Here is a 19392-nt window from a genome sequence, read left to right as displayed (position 1 = left end):
CCTGCTGTGAGGTGTTCCATTGCAGGCTGGAAATAGTGGGTGGAATCCCCTCCTGGAGCTTTGGCGGTGCGGTAGGCAGATGTTTGCCTACGTCTCCCCTCATTTCCCTCCTCACCTGGGGACTGATAGCATCCAGCAAGCCTCATTGCTACCCCCTTTCTTTCAACCCCGGAGGCCCTCAGCTCTGCCAAAGTGGGAGTGAAGATGAGAGTGGGGGTGGGCACATATGCCAAATCCAACCTAAGCTCCCTGTGCTTACAGCATACACGCTCTTTGAAAGTACACACGTACACACACACATCCTTCACATGTTGAAGCTGCCACAATCATTTGGATTAATGAAAGTGAATACACTGATAAAGCTGTCAAACTGAATCTCCTCTGCTGACACACTTACAGGCAGATTTGAAGTCTGGAGTAGTGTCGAATGTACAGAATATAGTCAACCCTGGCCCATGTAACTTCATAACACAGCAGCAGGTCCATGGGTGCAGTCTGGCTTGGTTTGACGGCCTGGATGGCTCTATGAGCGTTAAGTGTCTGGGTACCATTAAGCACGAGCCATCCCATCTAGATTGCCCTGCATGAGTGCTCTTCGCCAGCACACTTCATTTTCAGCTAACCTTCTGCTAGTTGTGCTCATTGAACCTCACATTTCTTGTCGAATCTGAGGGAGAGGGCCGAGCGAGGTGATGGCAAAGTGGGAGGGAGAGATGTAAAACCCTACAGCAGCCTCTCAGCCGTACTGTACAAGTTTGATACGAGCACCTATGAACAGTTACAGGACGCAAACTGTGGTTTCAAAGGTATTTGTTTGTTGGAAAGCCCTATGAAAGACATTTGCATACACAACTGACTGACCCAGTGGTGTGTTTCAGTTTTAATTTCACTCATGCCTACTCCTTAATCCTGTTTCTTTGTCAGTTTACAGTATTTAATGAAGGAAAACAGGCAAACATGTCTGTAGTTATATTTAAACAGCCAAACTTTACAACTAATGTCAGCTGCAAGTCAGGGAAGAAGAGGAGAAGGAGGAGAGGAGGGTTGGTTATAAATAGCTGTAGTCTCTCCAGGATGGCAGGTTTTTAATTAACAATAGAGAGAGTCTGATAATCCACAGTTAATCCAAAGGAAAAGAGGGTGGAGAGGAGAGATTCAGCCACTGTTTGATGTGAGAACTACAAGTCCCTCCTGGTCCTTTTGCCGCTCACTGTCGAGCAAAGCTGAGCTGTGATATCATGGCCCAAAAGTATTTATTTGGTAACAGCCATGCTCCATATTTTGTGATTCACTTTGTCTCTGACTAACTGCTGTCTGTTCCCATTAGCATGAGATGCGCAGGCTGCTCGTCTTATACTGACTGGGATTCTTTGTGCTCGCATATGTTGTGAGTGGATTGGGGCTGTTAGTCGAAAACTAGCCGACTGAAGGCCCTGATGGCTGCGGGCGTCCGCTCAAAGTCCTACATCTTTTTGAAAAGCTTGATCTGTGGGGGAAACACTGGGAGATGTCAGCACAGCTACACACTCAAAGGGAGTCTACCATATAAGACACTTTGAGCTTAGAGGGAAATGGGGGGGTGGTTATTTTTTCTCAGTTTTTTGTACAGTAGAAAATACATGGGTTATGTGATCAGAGGGGAGGCTGGATTTATGCCATTCCCATTTTTTTATTGTGTGCATTTTATAGTGCTTAAGTTCTGTCTCTAGGATTTACAGAGATTCTCATATGGTATCTAATTCAGGGTTCTGTAGTTTTCCTAACCGATCGGTCACTGTTGGTTCCAAAGAGCAGTTCTGGATTGGCGTGGAATCAGAAAGACACCCCCAGTCTGGATACTCCCACACTGAGGGAACCAATCAGAAGCCTGGTTAACTTGCACACTATCTCCAAACAGTTCATTGTTGAAAATGACCAAGGGGCTGGAAACACAAAAGCTGGGTTTGTACTGTATGCATTCCTTTTGGCAGCAAACCTCACAAACTCTATTTGCAGACCTACATCTCCTTTAATCCGCTCACGTTCCTGCCTCCCCATGCCCCGGCACAGCTGTGCACACTGACTAAAATATGCTGGTGGCAGTAAACGGAGCAAGTACCTGGATAGCGTCGGCTGTTGTAGACACATGTTGTGTACAAATCATCTGTAGGACACATCAACAGAAGGAAAGGAAACACGAAAGGAGAGATGTTTGCTGTCCCGTGAACCCTATAGATGTACCTGTTATTATTCGATAAGATGACGAGAATTTGAATGAATTAACAATAGATTTCCTTCTCCTCTCTTCCAGGACAGAGTCTGGGCTACGGGTTTGTCAACTACATCGATCCAAAGGATGCAGAGAAAGCCATCAACACGTTAAATGGACTCAGACTTCAGACCAAAACGATCAAGGTAACAAGCTTATTGCTATCATTATTATTATTATTTTCTTTAAGATACATTTAAAGCTCAATCTGTGGACAACAGCACATGAAACCTCCCTCTATAAAGTGATGAAGGGCATGGTAAACTGAAGTCTTCTGCCTCAGAGCCCTCAGCAAATGAGCTAGAAATAGAGATGGCTTTAACATTCATGAGTGTTAGAAATGAAAGACCATCTCAATCAAAGAGACACTTGAAAAGTTAATGACTATTCCTTATATGCTAATTACTTTGTAAATGTCAAAATGTAAAGGTGAAATTATATAGATATCTCTGGCTAAAAGGGAAAGAACGGATCTATCAGCACACATCTAGAATGATTGAGGGCCCTGTTATTGCATTTGATGCCTTAAATAATATGCAGGCTTGGCAGTGGCTGTCAGAGGTAAGTCAGATAAATCAATGCCAGCGCTGCTCTGTCCTTCCTCCAAACATGTCGCCAAGGCTAAAACTCAAACCTTTTACTTGGTGGTTCGTGCCGGCTCCCACCGAGCTCTTTGCTTCGCGTTTCCCTCTGTGTTCTACATTTGCTGTTGGGTTTAGAAATGAGCGGTAATCTGGTTTCCTACTTCTGTCATCTGATCTAATCTGATCTAATCTAATGTAATAGGATGGGATTAGCCTGTAGTTATGAATAGGGAAACCCACAGAGAATCCCTCCATTCCCTAGACAGCAAACACTATCTGGCTTGGCCTGAATTCAACACAGTGTCCCAGCTTCGAGTACAGAGTTGTGTGTGTGTGTGTGCGAGTGTGTGTGTGTGTGTGTGTGTGTGTGTGTGTGTGTGTGTGTGTGTGTGTGTGTGTGTGTGTGTGTGTGTGTGTCTTGGCATGCAGTTGTAGAAAATGCTCTTCATTCAGTAAAGACACTATTCAAGACTAATTCCTCACACATATTTATATGGCTGCTTTGCTGAGACACACACAGACACATTCAGATGACAGTTTCATTCCTTTCTGTACTTCTTCAGTAATTCTTCAGCTAATCAACCACCATTTTTACTGTGACATTCATATTAGTATTGAAAGTTGAGGCACATGATGTCATTGAGGTCCTGAGTCTCACCATATTACCATAATAACCCTAGGACTTGGCAGAATTAAGGCAAATGACTCCCTAAAGGTCATTTTGGTGATTTGAAGATATATTCCCACTTTACCTGAACTCAAAGTTAACTGCCAGCACTGGAGTAGACTTTGGTGACAACGAGCTTCTTCATGACGGACTGGGATCATTTCAAAGCCATTCATGTTGGTTGGAATTCACAAGGACTTTACTGAATACAGCGACTGATTAAAGATGGAGGCTGATTCTCTTTTTGATCTCATACAAAATCTATCAAACATCATATTTCCTAAGTTTTCTTTTAATGAACTACATTAACAAAATATTAGGTATGGAACAATTCTTAAAAGTAAGTATTTCAACTGAGCTACTGAATACAGACACACTAATTTTACAGCATGCTAAACTGCCACATAAACTATACCTATTACCCTCTTAAAAGAAATTAATATAATTATTCTCCTTAGTAAACAGGTGAACCTGTTCAGATTATTGTAATAACATAATCTCACCATGTACCTGGATGTAGCCTCTAATGAAAGAAGTGCGTCTCGCCCCGGCACCACATGTGAGATTTGATTGCTTTTCCTCATCCGTCTCCTCCTCTCTTAAACGAATCAGTGGGTTTGCTGCGTTACCGCGGTGACGCACATCACATTTAGCTTCGTTACTATCAAGTGGAGGAAGGCAACTTTTCATTCAGCCGAGCCATTCACCCGCTGATAGGAAAACTAATGAATAACTTCTTCATTATTATTTTTTAAATCCTGCTTCACGTTTGGCAGCGGGTTATTTTAAGGCCCAAAATAAAGAAAGAAAGCCATCCTAACATCTCAAGGCAACTGTGTGTTGTCATCTCACACCATCAGCGTTTGACACATCACTCCCCATCTTTCCTCGCTACCGTGTTACACGGCACTTTGAAACGCCCTGAAGGTAACAAGATAGATTAAAAAGCAGCAGCGGTAATTCTAAAATTAAGTTTGTCGCTCTTTCATGTCACACCCCTCCCACTCTCTGTCACTCTTCTTGTGAGGAAATGCTTGGCCCAGAGTTTCACATTCACAGCGTGTATCTTTGATTTGGTTTTGCTACCGTGGTTTCCTCCACCATGACACCTCAGATTTTGTCAGCAATGGTTGAGATGCTGCTTTCCTACTGAGGTGTGAGGGGAAGCGACGTGCTAAAGGTGAGAGGAGCTCACAGAGACACACGCACACACACAGGCGCACACAGGCGCACACATAAACTCATACACATTCATACGGTGTGTGCTCGGGAACACTTTAATCTTCACACTTACACTTTTCATAACTTTCCTGCACACATGCACACTTCTGTTTCACACATGCACTACACCACACTTGTACACAATACTGCTCACAGCTTGAGGAGGTGTTGATGGATTAGACATCTGGAGTTGGCTGACAAGGAGAGAAAATGAGAGAGAGCTGCAGAGAGAGGAAGATGAGAGGAGGTGGGGGGGGGGGCGCAGAATCTGGAAGAGGGAGAAAGATTTGGGGAGGCAGTGAGCAGGAAGCAGTGAAGCAGAAGGAAAGGACCCAGGCAGAGAAGGGAGAAAGGAAAGCAAAGAGAAAGGAAGGAAGGGAGAGAAAGACTGCACAGAAAGGCCAAGGAGGAAGAGGTGTGAGAAGAGAATGTGAGGAAAGATGAGAGAGACACTGGGAAGGCCAGCTGTTCCCAATCCCATTCTCCACGAGTTCAGCAGGATTTCCATGCCGTTGCTCAGGGTTATGACTGCATATCCACTATGTTCCCCTGACTTTAACCGCATTGGAGAGCTTCTGCCTCCGCGTGTCAGGGGCAAAGAAAACGCTGTAAGTGAAAGTCAGCAGCGGCAGTAATGGGATTTATGCAACTTTCGAGTTGAGCAAAATCAGGTCCTCACATGTAGACGCCGGGACAACATTTGACAACTGACAGAAGAAAGTTTGCCGCTGGAGGAGCTTCTGCCGCGTGGCTCACAGTATGACTCGTTAGTTAGGCCTAACTACTAACGTCAGGAGGGACGGGGACGGGAACGGAGAGACAAAGATAGCTCTGGATTCAGTATCTGTAGAGGGGTGTGTGTGTGTGTGTGTGTGTGTGTGTGTGTGTGTGTATGTGTCAGAGGGAGAGAGGGGGGGAGAGAGAGAAGGTGTATGAGAATCGGGATTGACTTGAGGAGCATGTGACAACCAGGGACTGAGTGAGTGTGTGTGTGTGTGTGTGTGTGTGTGTGTGTGTGTGTGGGTGTGCAGTAACACGTTCAGGCCTTTTTATTCCCTTTGTTAGAATGTCATCCAAAAGAGAATTGCAAGGGCAAGTTTGTAATGGATTGTGTGTGTGTGTGTGTGTGTGTGTGTGTGTGTAAAGGGAGCATGGTGGAAAGCTTAAAGGCTTTTTGGTAAGTTAACATTAGACTTACTGCTAACGTTAAATAAAACTCACAGAAAAAGGAAAATCCCTTTTCATCGGATATCGGCAAACTCAACTCATAGTTTATTAATTCACATTTTAATTCAGCAAAGCTCTTTCCCTCTAAATCCTAATATTGTTAAACCTTCCCCCGGCTGTGTGAGTTGTCCTTTCAAAGTAAAACACCTGCAGTTACGACTCAGGGGAAGCGTTTCCTTCCCTCTTCCCTGAATGAAGCACTATCTCTCTCATTTCCTGATGATGATAATCCCTTGGCCCAGGTGTGCGAAGGAAATACACAACTTTTCTATTTATTCTATGACTCATACCCTGCGCCATCCACTACACACACACACAGGATGATTGTCCCTGTTGCACTGTATTCATGTTGTGAATTGAAACGCAAGTCGTGCAGCCCTTCTGCAGAAACACAAACCTCTTCTTATGCTTCCTCTCCCATAGGTGTCATATGCACGGCCCAGCTCGGCCTCCATCCGTGACGCCAACCTGTATGTGAGCGGTCTGCCTAAGACCATGACCCAGAAGGAGCTGGAGCAGCTCTTCTCCCAGTACGGACGCATCATCACCTCCCGTATCCTTGTGGACCAGGTCACAGGTATCTATGGGGCAGCGCCTATTCGCTACATTCTAATTATGTGTGTGCAAGCCGGATTAACCATTTAAGATGTTGAGCTTTTTGTAAACAAAGAAGGTTAAAGAAAAGGTAGCGCCTGGTTACTGGCACAGCTGTCATTTAGTGTGTGTGGTTATGTGTGTGCGCATTTGTATATGTATGGTCAGGTGAATGTGTAATATAGAGACTGTGTGTGTGTGTGTGTGTGTGTGTGTGTGTGTGTGTGTGTGTGTGTGTGTGTGTGTGCGCGCGCTCAATTACACATCTCACTACATCCAAAACACAAGCGTGAATCACATCAGCCCATTATAATGCATGAGATATCCTCTAGCATGTCTCTTTAGATCCATTTCAGGGCGTGTGTGTCTGTGTGTGTGTGTCTACTGGCTGCAACCTGCTCCAGTGCTATTTGCAAAGTGCACTGATGAAGGAGAAAACAGCAGCATGCTGTAAGCCATACTCATTTGCCTAAGCAGCATAAATCACTCCTGGCAGTGAAGTGTATGCCCATCTGTACATTCTGAGCAGGCCAGGGGAGAGGGCAAGGAGAGGAAAGGAGTCCAAATGAAAGGAGACAGGATGGAGTGTAAAGGAAAAAACCCACCATGGACCTAATAGAGTAAATGAACAGATGAGTGGGAAGCAGAGGAAATGAGGAGAGAGGAAATGAATGAAGAGTTGTGAATTGCAGGGCGAGAAGCAGAACATAAACTCAACCGTCACACACACATGAATGGGACAAGGACATCTCCTGTACTTCTGCTGTAGGTGGCACACATCACACACACCACCATGCTGCTTAAAGGCCACACTCTGAAACTCCACCACACAAATACAAGCAATGCCACAGAAACCGCATGCGTTCACATCTGGGCCTCGGGCTCATCTGATTTTTGGCTTTACAGCGTAGCTCTTAGCTATGGGTTTGCAAGAGACTCAATAATTCATGGTTCTACCAGAGAGACTTGTAGAGAGTCAGTGTTAAAGTGAAGCAAAGATGTGCCGATAAATTGCTTGAGTTGTTCATTTCCACTTATGGGAATAATGTCAGGTGTAGGATAACACCCTGTTCAAAAGCCTAACTTAAACTGAGACATAATGGAAATGGACAGAGGGAGGAAAGGGAGCAGAGAGGAAAATACAGAATCAGCAGCAGAAACAGGAGAAGAATAACAAATGGATAAAGGCGCCACAATATCTATAAATATATCACTTTTCACTTTGACTGTGCACCCCAGATTTGGCATTTATTGATATGAGTGTAATATATCTTTCATTTCCATTTTTACAGACAGTTTCTTGGGCAAAACACTACACTACAGTCGTCTCCTACTATACAAGGTGGAAAGAGGAAACAAAAGCCTCACATGCCCCATCCTCCCTCTTTGGGGCTTTAATAAAACCTTTCCAGCTATGAAGCACTTCCTCATTTTCTGATGTAGTCTTATATCAACTGATCTCCCTCACAGACCACAGCTCATAGTCCAGAAATCTGACGCAACGCTGAGCACATGCCTCTGCTTAGATATGAACACCCGGATCAAAAAGAATCTTAAAAGGTTGAGCACTTTGCACAATCCTCCCTTAAATGGCAGGGGAAGGGTTTGTTTCACGACTAGGTTGAATCTACTAGTGGGAGTGGCACCTGGGAGACAGCGTTTGAGCGCTACTCAAGGATCTGCACGCCCACACGTGTCCTTCCCAGCTGAGTGGGTGAGATTGAGTTGAAGTTGGGGTGGAGTTGGGAGTTTGCTGACATCAACAAACTCCGTATACGTAAGAGACAAACCTGTAAAGAGAGTTGGGGAGACGGCAATCCCGGAAGGTGTTTGGGCACGGATGAAAAGCCTTCAGCACCTCTCTGCCACGTGCGTCGGCCCTTCAGAAACAGTGGATCATGTTTTCAGCACACACACGCACATTATTTATAAGGTTATGTAAACAGAGCAGAGGTGTGGATATTAATTACATAAACAAATCCCAGTGTGATCAGGCATCTACAGGCACCGCCTCTCCAGGACTTTACCAGGCCCCACACACCCATTCAACACCCACACAGGCTGATTAGACCTCTCGTCAGGACTGCGCGGGCGTCTACAGACCACCCTTGATTGAAGTCCATCTACCTCTCCCCAATAGGCTTGTTGGCCTCTTAGGGTGGGAGAACTTACACCTTCATAATTATTGTAAATAACACGTTTTATCACCAGGGCAACCTCTCAGCGTATCTACACCCACCTGCAAACTAGTGTGTGTACATAGGCTTAACAAAAACACTTGGTCAGGTCAGATTCTGATATTCAATCTCAACTGGGTGCATCTTCTAGAGACAGAAGACTAGAGACTAGAGACTAGAGACTAGACTACAGCCTACAGGCACTACAGCCAAGAGCCCCGTCCCCGTATATCAGCTTAGCGTACCGTCCTTACCTGAAGCTCTGTAGTTACATGCACTGGTTAGTTCACTCTAGAGCAAGAGCAATACTGTACACTGCTAATACCCTTTACTACACTAATTGGTATCCTGCCCACCTGCCTGAAAAATTAGATACATATTCATACAGACACACACACACGCGCGCACACACACACACACAGAAAGAGCAGATAGACACAGAGAGAAAGGAGCAGAGACAGAGGTCCTGCAAGGTCCCCCCAGAGGCTAGAGGATCAGCAGGAGGAATGTTAATGATTAATTAGATGTATGAGTTGCTGGTGATTAAAAAACACGGAGGACTTTAGAAGGGCCCTGAGAGTAGAATGCTGGCATCATTGCCTCGTCTTTTTCTCCTCTCTATTACTGTACCAACATAAGCGCACAAGACATACACACACCCACACGCACACACACTCGGTGCCATTAAGAGAGAAATGTGCTGCAAATTAAAACTCTCCCGTGGCTGCCAAAAATGTAAGTACAGAACAAGAAAGGGCGGGGGAGAGAGGGAGAGGGAAAGAGAGAGAGAAAGAGAGAAACAATCCCCATTGTTCACGAGTTAACTGCCCAAAGGAATCAGCCATTTTGTAGGAAGTGGCATTGCCAAAAATTCTACTGCACGTTTAGCTCCCGAGAAATTTCAGTGTTCCACTATAAAAATCAGCATCTGTGGTTTCTACAGTCATCAAGCTGAAGACGTGAAATGACATCGTCCTCACTGCACGCCCAACGCATAGACACACAAGGACTTCTCCCTACTGCCCCTTTCAACAGGTCTCTAGGTGAACACACATGTAGCCATTGCTTCCCTCTCTGTACTGGGATCTTAAAGAGTCGCCCCATTCTTTCATTTGCTCGGTGGACATGTTGTTTATGAGACAGCATCCTGGAATTATGTAACAGGTCACTGAGTCATCAGTGCCCCAACGATCATTGCATCAGTGACCTAACCAGTGCCCAAAATCTAATTCACTGTGAGTGATTGTCTTAGTGAGGGAGCTCCCTGGGACACGCCCTTAGGCCAGATGTCCACATGTGCAGTATCTCTGTTGGACATGACTGTATAGTAATGTAATAGGGACCTGATACGCTCCCTGCTTGGATTTGTCGCGTGGGATCAAAAATATTTGATTATTGCAAGATTATGCATTTGTGGATAGTGGAGACTGATCTATAGAAATAAAACAGGCAGTGGGGGAGTGGAGGGGGGTTAGGGTCTGACAGAAATGCACAGAAACCGCAATCGTTGTTGAAGTTATGGATGTTCTTGAGTGGCCATTGACAGATGGGCTGGTGCTTCCCATCTCCTGCTCTGCTAAAACGGGAACATGAAGTCTGTTCACTAAATGACCTCCTCATCTACAGGATGCACCCTGCAGTCACTCTTCTGTTCAATACAGAAAGTATAAAAAAAACACTTAGCCTCCTTCACTGTGAGAAGCAGATGAAAGAAAGTCCACAGAAACTGCCAAAGTGATCTTGGAGACATGCAAACACATTGACTTGGACAAGGACAGCTTGTCATGTCTTCCACTATCCCACTCACCCTCCTCTCTACCTTCCTCTCTCCATTGATTCCTTGTGACTGGACAACCATATTCTGCCTCTTCATCTGTTTAAAAATGCAGCATCCCCCCTCCCTCCTCTCATTCTAACATGCAGGAGAGGCAGCCAGGCTCCAGTTTGGACCAGCTGTGTGTGAACAGGGGTCATAGCACACCCCCACAATGATACTACTGTAACCCATTAACACTATCCTGTAAGGTCTAATGTGCAACTTTAACATGTTAATGAATGTTTCTAAGACTCGGCTGTGTAAAGGTAGTGTTGGCACATACGTAAATAGAAACAAAGGGAGAAAGGTGTCTTTAAAGCCACTAAGTTATTCTTCCACACCTGAGTGCCCGCACAGTTACTCTCTCTCTGTTTCAGTCCATTCATGTTTGCATGGTGTAATTTTGTATTTCAACACCACAATATTTTCTCAAAGGAATTACCCAACCTCCATAGCAGTTGGTATGTTATCTCCTCTCCTGACTTGAATAATGGATGTTCTCCTTCAGACTCACACAGCAGTGAATCCCTGTTCCCCACCTGTCCAGTAGCAGAGAACAGAACGAGCGGTCAAGGTAATTTGAGCGGAGATGTGCACCCTCTAGGTGGGATGACTGCATCCTTGACTTGCACCATCCCCTCTCCCTTCTTTCCTTTTAGTTGTTTCAATTGAATGCATCTCTGTGGTAGCCGACAAACATACACACACACACAGACACACACCAGACAGATGGTTGAGCCTCTGCACTGACAGGCCAAGGCACAGGGCAGCTCCACTATTCAAAGGCTCCTCTTCTTTCCTTTTGCTCTTTCAAATGCCATCTGTACCCAGACACACACTAATGTTACCAAAAACAAGGACATGCGTTGTCTTTCTCTATAGACACATAATAAATCTTTTGAAAAGGCAAGAAAACCAACATTTTGATAAAGTTGATAGAAAGAAGCTTCACAGACAGAGGAGAGTGTGGAAGGTGGAAGAAAATCATTGAGCTTTCATTAGTGCATCCATCCCTGTGTGTGTGTGTGTGTGTATGTGCATGTGCCTGTTTAAATGGATACAGTACAGTACATGAGAAAGACAGAAAGCGTGTGTGTGTGTGTGTGTGTTTCATTAGCCAACAGCCAGGTTTTTCACCTCCTCTCCTCTCTGAGGAGCAGCCATTTTTCTCTGTCAGTCAGTCAGTGTTTGGGGAAATGATAGTGGGTTTTAGAGGAAGATGGGCTTTGTTTGGGCAAGAGCAAGCAAGAATAGCACTGTTTCCTTTCATCATCATCCTTTCACTGTCACCCTCTAACATTCTCCTCTTTCACCTTGTCTCCTTTTGTCCTTTCCTTCTTTCTCCTTTTTTCCCACCGTCTCTTTTCTCCCTTTAACTTTGTGCCTTGCCTCTCCCCAGCCTGTCTCCCGCTACATCCCGCTGCCCCTCCCTCCCTCCCCCCCTCCCTCCTCCACTGAAGAAGCACGATATTAGTGAGGCAGCCAATGTGCCCGTCGGTGTGTGTTAGAAAGAGATAAGCGCAGGTAGAGAGAGTTACATAAGCCTCTGTTGATTACTGTGGAGAAGAGAGAGAGCAAAAAGGAGTTAGAAGTGGAGGAGAGAGTGAGAGAGAGAGAGAGAAGGACAGACAGACAGACTACTGTAGCTAGTAAGTACATTGTGCTCTGCTGCTGCCCATATAGCTGGCTGGTGGTTGATAAGTACGCACTGCTGCTGTGGCTGGTTGAAAGGACACTCATTAGGTTGGACTCCCTCGACTTGCAGCTGGCCTCTCTAGATTGCAAGTTTGTTTTTGTTGTAATATTTAACCAGAGCAAACCTTCTCATTGTTTACTACATTAATACAGCATGAGTGTAATGGCAGCATGCAGCATGACAGAATGCTGCACAGACACAAAGCCTGTTCCTCAGCTCACACTGCTTCAGATTTAACTCCACTAACAACGACGCAGATACAGGGACCGACCATCTTTCTTTCTTCAAATCATTTTATGTTGCATCATTTGATTTGAACAGATTTAATGTGACTTAACAGTTTGAGCATAATATCAGTCATGGAGCACAGTAATATAGTCCCTGAATCAAAGCCAAATGCTGTCCAAATGCCTCACACGGTACTGCAGACCAACACTTATTCATTTGTCTTTGTTTGAGTCTCATTGTGTAACACAAGCCCAATTTGGTGTTGTTGTTATTGTCAATAGCTCCCCGCATTTATTGCAATTTAGAAAATTTTGAATTAATGAAATACAGACTGTGCTGATATCTGATTGAGTATGAATTGCCTTTCAGATGCAAAAGCAGTTTTATTCCGCCTGCGCTCCACACGCACCTAGACACACACACACACACACACACACAGTTGTAAACGTCGTCGTGCCTCCTCTTCCCAGCTCGCTCGTTACCTGAATGGGGACCAGCCCCTGGAACATGGACAGAGACAGCCAGAGCACTAAAGTTATTACTTATTTTATATATGAATGACCTCGTATAACAGCCCGGCTTCTGCTATTCATTTACAATGCAGGAAGAACCAAGGATGGGAAGGACAAGGATGTGTGTGTAGATTTCATTTGAATATAAGGTTTAAAAGGAGCCGGAGAGAGACACACACACACATGCACACACTAAACCCAAGAAGTAGGTGATGTGGTCAACTGCCACTTCGCCTCTCTCACCATCTCATAGCATAAATGTGCTCAAGAACCAGAGTAACCCGATGCACACTTAAGCAAACAAAAGTACACACGCACACATTCTATCACACAAAGACACTTCAATCCACAATTGGTCATGGCAGATTGCATGTTGTCATGGACATCTCTACTCCCTTTCTCCACACTTCACTCTTAATAGCGCCTCTTGAAGTCATCACTTAACAGCGTGTGTGTCTGTGTGCATCTTTGGCTGTGTTTGTGTCTTCATCTGTATGCCAAGCATTTGTCTAGAGGCCCTCCAGCCAGCGCCAGCTTAGGAGCAGCTCAAGGCCAAACAAGTGTAAGGATTAAAGGACGGCTGCAGTCCTCTCTCCTCCTTTCTCCTCTTGGTGGAGAAAGTGAATGAGCAATGCTCTTTTCCCCCTTAACTACTGCTGAGGTACCCTTGAGCTGAGCAAGGCTTTTGGAGTTGCATTTATGACTGTCGTGGAACCTGGCAGCTCCCACTTATCAATTTGAAGGATGGTGTTGGTAGAAAGGACCACCTATCCTCAGCAGATTTACTTTGGTAAAAGCAGATACAAATGTCCACTTCCATTCTCACTTTCTGACAACAATCCAAACAACTCTCCACAGAAGAATAGTGCTGACCCTCATCCATGCAGGCATACAGCGTATACATGACAACTGCAGCAAAAAGCGTTCAAAAATGTTGGGAGCAGCAGCGGTTGTTTGGACTGTGTAGATCCCATTAGGATTGTTATTTTTCTGCTTCTGACAAGCTAATTAAAATGTACAGGTACAGAGTTGGCAGAAGATGAGGTAAGGGAGGGGAAATCGTGAAAGCCTGTCATGGGAGAGGGAGCCAGGAAGGTAAAATAAGAATAAAACAGAATAATTTAGACTGGATCAGAGTTAATGAGATCATCCGGCAGGCAGCGTGTAAAAGCAATAACTTGGGACTTTCAGGGCTGTGAACAACAGAACGTGTGTGTGGTCAATAAAATGTGCTAGGCTGATTTGTCCATCTGTCGCCAAGATGAAGAGTGGAAACCTTGCACCTGGAAAATTAAGACCCTTAAACACACGATCACTTGAGTGCAACATTATATCGAAAACTGGCCTTGAAAGGACATTGAAGAATTTGACATCTATGAGAAGTATGAGACGAGGCAGAGGGAAGGGGAGAAATAGAGATGGGGAGAGGGATGGCATGTAGCAAAATTTGGAATTACAATAAGGAGAGTCTTTCATGTGTGAGAAAGACTGCACACAATGATGCTCAAACACCAAATTCTCTTTCTCACTGCCTCCCTTTTATTCAGTTTCAGACATGCCTGTGTGCACACAGTATTATGTAAATAGTCTCAGAGTGCTGCTGTCACTGAGCAAGCATCCTCTGGGCCACCGAGGCAGCCTCATTAAAACAAGGCACAGCATCCATTAATAGATACCAGCGAGTGTGTACACATACACACACACACACACACACACACAAATACAGACACACAGAAGCAGAAACACGCAAAGAACATCCACAGATGCCAATAAAGGACCTCCCAGGAAGCTCGTCTCTAAATGTTTCTCTCAGGTGGCAGTCAAAAAATATCTCCACGGAGACGACTCAAATGTCAGTGGAAACAATGCATGAGGAGAGAGAGCGAGTGTGTGTGTGTCTGTGTGTCTGTGTGTGTGTGCCTGACTGTGTCTGAAGTCAAGAAAGCATCAAGTGCCACTGGGCCAAAGGCGAGTGCTTTTGTTTTTGTGTAAACTGATGGCCTCAGCTGCACAAAACATAATAATGATGAAATAGGAAAATATATACAAACCTTAAAAAATCATATTTAATAGTGTTTTTCTTCATAGTGACCTAGATCCAATCAGATTTAGTTGAACTGATATTGCCCAACAACAACTAGATGATTTTTATGCTAAGATGAGATCATAAAAACATCATGAATGTGGTAGAATGCTGAAGTTAACTTTTACTCTCTGATTAATAATACATAAATGATGACCTTTTAATGGATTAGGATGTTCATGTAACCTTGTGAAGTAAAGGGGATTCCCTCTTGTTTGTGATGTGCTGGCCCCACAGGTGGCTCCCGAGGTGTGGGCTTCATACGCTTTGATAAGAGGATAGAGGCTGAAGAGGCCATCAAGGGCCTGAATGGGCAGAAGCCATCAGGCGCCGCCGAGCCCATCACAGTTAAATTCGCCAACAACCCCAGCCAGAAGACCAGCCAAGCTCTCCTGTCGCAACTCTACCAGTCCCCCAACCGCAGATACCCAGGGCCCCTGCACCACCAGGCTCAGAGGTTCAGGTGAGTACCGGCGTGGGGCTCGGAGACGTCCGTGTGGCGGGAGGTGGAGTAGACAGACGGTAGGACGGGGTGGGAAAGAGGTCAGAGGTCAGCATGGAGACGCTTTGTGGAGATTTTCCTAACCTTGAGGCGGTGGACCCTGTGGGATTTTCTTTGGATGTTCATTAATGACCGATACAAAATGACTGAATATACCAGAGTAATAAGTGTGTGGTCTATTTAGTTGTTTCTATCACATTAAAGTCCTGGATGACAACATGGCCAAACAATATGAAAGACCTCATCGTTATCTATAGGATTGTTTTGTCTCTATTTGAAATGCTGGGGTCACAGGTCGTCGCCGGCCAAAGGTTTGGAAACTCCAGGTTAATGCGTCTGGAAGTTTGATTTGTCTGCATTTGGCCTTTGTGCACAATGCAGCGCTGTGTTTGATGGCTCAGTCTCCAACATTACCTAATGTAACTTAGCACACTGTACAAAGTGTGATCATTATAATTCACGCATGAGGTTATGAATTCCAAAATAAGTAAGTTGCATCTGATGTGACGTGACCGATATTCTAATCAAGTGTGATTAACATTTTGATGAAAAGGTGTAACCATAAAATGAAGTACAGCACGACCTGCTTCATTTGTTCCCCTGGAATGATGAACAGGATTGGTTTTTGGAAATGAGAGGGAGATTTATGTCCAGGAAAAAAAACTAAATTGCTGATGTGAGTTGTCAATGTCAAACGCAGCAGCTATTATTCAGGCTTTATTTCACAATGAATGCATTTAATCAAGGAAGCACTTCTAAACAACAGCCCTGATTTGTAAAACATTTGCAACAAATGCAATTTGCAATGTGTTCGAACAGGGGATGTAACTCCTACACAGTGATTATGAGTCACAGCAATGTCTCTGTATCAACAATGATGCAACCTTCCTCCCGTGAACATTTGTTTCAGTATTTACGTCCCCTTTTGAACAACAGGTGTGCGCTGTGCACACCTGGTGCAGATGTCTGGTAAATGGGGCCCTGTGCACTCGCTGTGTGGGTCCACTCAGATCAGAAAGGAGCTGTTCATAAGAGACTGTGGGGTTCTGTCGTTCACAACTATATGTATTTCCCTTCATTTCATCATGCTGCCATTGTGCCCACATTTCCATATATTCCCTTTGAGGCCTGGGCAAAATGTGCACTGGGTTACAAATACACTCAAGTGTTTAAGAAACTCAAGGTGTGCTGCATTTCATTTGCATTTACGTCTTTCTGCCACTTTACTTGGCCGGATGCAAAGCCCAGTGATGTTTGCAGTCCAGTGCTGGAGTTTGACTCACTGACTGAAAATGTTTATCTTTATTATAACTAAACCTGTTTACTATACCTCAATGCTCAGTTTCAATAAACCTTGAGCAGTGTAAGAGAGAAAAAGTGTTTAATTCAATGAACCAAGGGCAAAATAAAAGAAAGCAAAAAATAGTAATGGATATATTGCGGCCCAGCTGAGATGCTTGGAGCAGCTCAGTCCCTTAAACCTTTAGTGCATTTCTTTGCCCACGTCCATTTCTCCTATACCAAGCTATCATTCACACATATACAGTGTACCACAGACATGCTGTATATATATATATGACATCCCTCCAGGTCATTTCTATCACTCACTGATGACACCACTTCACCACTACAAAATTAATGTTGCTCAACACCAACGGCACCCATGGCTGAGGCTTATTTGATCTGTAGGTCCTGTTGGTGATCATATGATATTACCTCACATTATCCCATCCAACTTCGATAGTTTAGAATTGGAGGCAGAAAAATGCTCATACAATTTTCTGTCTTTCAATAACACCGAGCCAGTCGTGCTGTTTACTCCCCATCAAAGTCAGAGTTTGGAAGGTATTTTTCTACTGGAGCAGCTTCCCTGGTGTGACACCTGAGCGATGTAGCATGGCTGTGTGTCTGTGATACGCCAAGCCAATTTACAGGCTCCACAGGAGAGCTGTCGCTTCTCATCACAACTCACAACCACAGGACACTTCCTCACTGTGTCCCCGTGCTCCTGCTCCCGAGCCCTCCACTAAAACCTCAGTACTTCCAAGTCAGAAATGTGCTGGATGTGCACAGCGCTCGGCAGGAGGAAAACATTTTATTGGCTTATATAAAATAGTATGCAATTGCATCGACATTGTTGCCTGTTCTGTTAGGCTTAAATTTGTTACGAGTAAATAAAGGATACATTACAATCCAACAGATTCTCAATAAAAGGTTCACCGTTCAAGGTCAAACTGAAATTACCATTCAACTTAAACATTTAAAATGAAGTTTCAGTTCAGCATTAAACATGAAAAAATACTAAACTGTACTTCACTGATCTTTCATGCACCAAACAATAAGAAGTGTTGCTAAATATCATTTATCAAACCATTTGATAACCCACTTTTAAAACGCACAGAATGATACTGCATCTACTTGTGTAAGAGAATAATTCATTCTTTCCCTTGGATGGTTCTTCTCCAAGATAGCAAACATTAACTGGAAGCACAATCCATTCAGCTCTAGATGTCACCCGTTTCTGTTTCTGAGTCGTCAACTAATTGTTCTAATTACCAAAATTGCCCCGTTATGTCCAGAACAGGAGCCAGTTTTAATTGAACAGACTTTGTTTCAAACAAGAAAAGACAAAAAGCAACAACACTCTATTAACATGCATTGAGAGAAAGCACAAAAGCCCCATTGTTTATGCTGAGCTTTGAGAGGCAGTGTGAAAAGCTGCCACTGAATGTTTGCATGGTGAACATGGATCAGTGTACAATTGTACATCACAGAAAGAGGGAAGAGAACAAGAGAAAATGTGTGTGTGTGTGTGTGTTAGGAACAGGTTATTTTGTTTATGTTGTAGCCCGTCGGCTCGGTGGCCAGCATATGTCTGTGAGCTCGGGGGTCTGGAGCAGCTCTCCTCTGAGCTTCAACTCCAATTGACTCATTTACCCACAAAGCAGCCTGCTCATTCCCTTCCCACATAATGGGCTAATTACTGCTTTAATGAGTCTGTTTATCCTCTTCTCTTTTTTGTTTACGGCTATTGCTTTATTTAGGGTTAGTTAGGGAGAATAAATATTAAACTTAGGCCTGTGTTGGGAATCCAGATAAGTACAAAGGTTCACCTCACTCCAGTCACCTGCAAGGGTAGTTTAGACTTTCATTTCTCTATTTACATATATTCACATTGCTAAATGTAAAGTCGGATTTGTACAAATGTTAAAACTTGTAAATATAACTGAATCTAATTTGGAAAAAATATCAACAAAAAAATACCTGACCTGGATAACAGATGGATGAAAAACATGTTTAGTGTATTCTCTGTTGTATAGTTAGTTTACTGCATTCCCCTGTCATCCCTGCATACAATTGTTCACAATTAGACCAAAAAATGCTAAATGTATTTGAAATATACCACAGTAATAGTATGGTGTTTGGTATTCAGTGTACGCTGCACTCCCTCATCATTTCTTTTACAAACCTCAGTCATAAATTTACATTTATATCACAAGAAAATGAAGTTGCTTCTAAATACTTAAATCTACCACTTATGTGTAGAAACTTAGAGACAACCACAGTGTCAATGTCAAAGTTAGAGCGTTGGTGTTGTTTTTGAGAGGAGTCGTCAGCCAGCTGTTGCTCAATAAGCCGTGGCCTCTGTCCATTAGGCCAGAGGAGTTAATAAGACATGAGACAGGCCAGACCCAAGTGAGGAATGAAGGTCATTGAGTCAGCAAGCAGACTGCATCAATCGTGGGGGGGGGGGGGATTTCATGCAGCCCACACACACACACACACACACACACACAAAGAGAGAGAGAGAGAAACTGCACTCTACCTTGATTGGCA

At 44.1% G+C, this 19392-nt stretch overlaps 1 protein-coding gene across 3 annotated transcripts in view; it reads left to right on the top strand.

The window, feature by feature from the left end:
- elavl4 (ELAV like neuron-specific RNA binding protein 4) overlaps positions 1-19392 on the top strand; it is a 64455-nt gene that overhangs the window by 40898 nt on the left and 4165 nt on the right. For 2 of the 3 annotated variants that reach the window (XM_076153268.1, XM_076153267.1), the window contains exons 3-5: positions 2291-2394; positions 6371-6524; positions 15291-15516. In XM_076153268.1, coding sequence (XP_076009383.1) covers positions 2291-2394; positions 6371-6524; positions 15291-15516 — 484 coding nt within the window. Of the gene's footprint in view, positions 1-2290; positions 2395-6370; positions 6525-15278; positions 15517-19392 lie in introns of all 3 variants that reach the window. The other variant, XM_076153266.1, reaches the window with a different exon arrangement.

This window comes from Genypterus blacodes, unplaced genomic scaffold (genome assembly GCF_046128005.1).
Source record: "Genypterus blacodes isolate CSIRO-AG114 ecotype Tasmania unplaced genomic scaffold, CSIRO-AGI_Gbla_v1 ptg000058l_1, whole genome shotgun sequence".
In the NCBI taxonomy this organism is placed as follows: Eukaryota; Metazoa; Chordata; class Actinopteri; order Ophidiiformes; family Ophidiidae; genus Genypterus; species Genypterus blacodes.
Note: the sequence above shows the minus strand (reverse complement) of the source record. Positions and strands in the feature narration are given on the sequence as shown.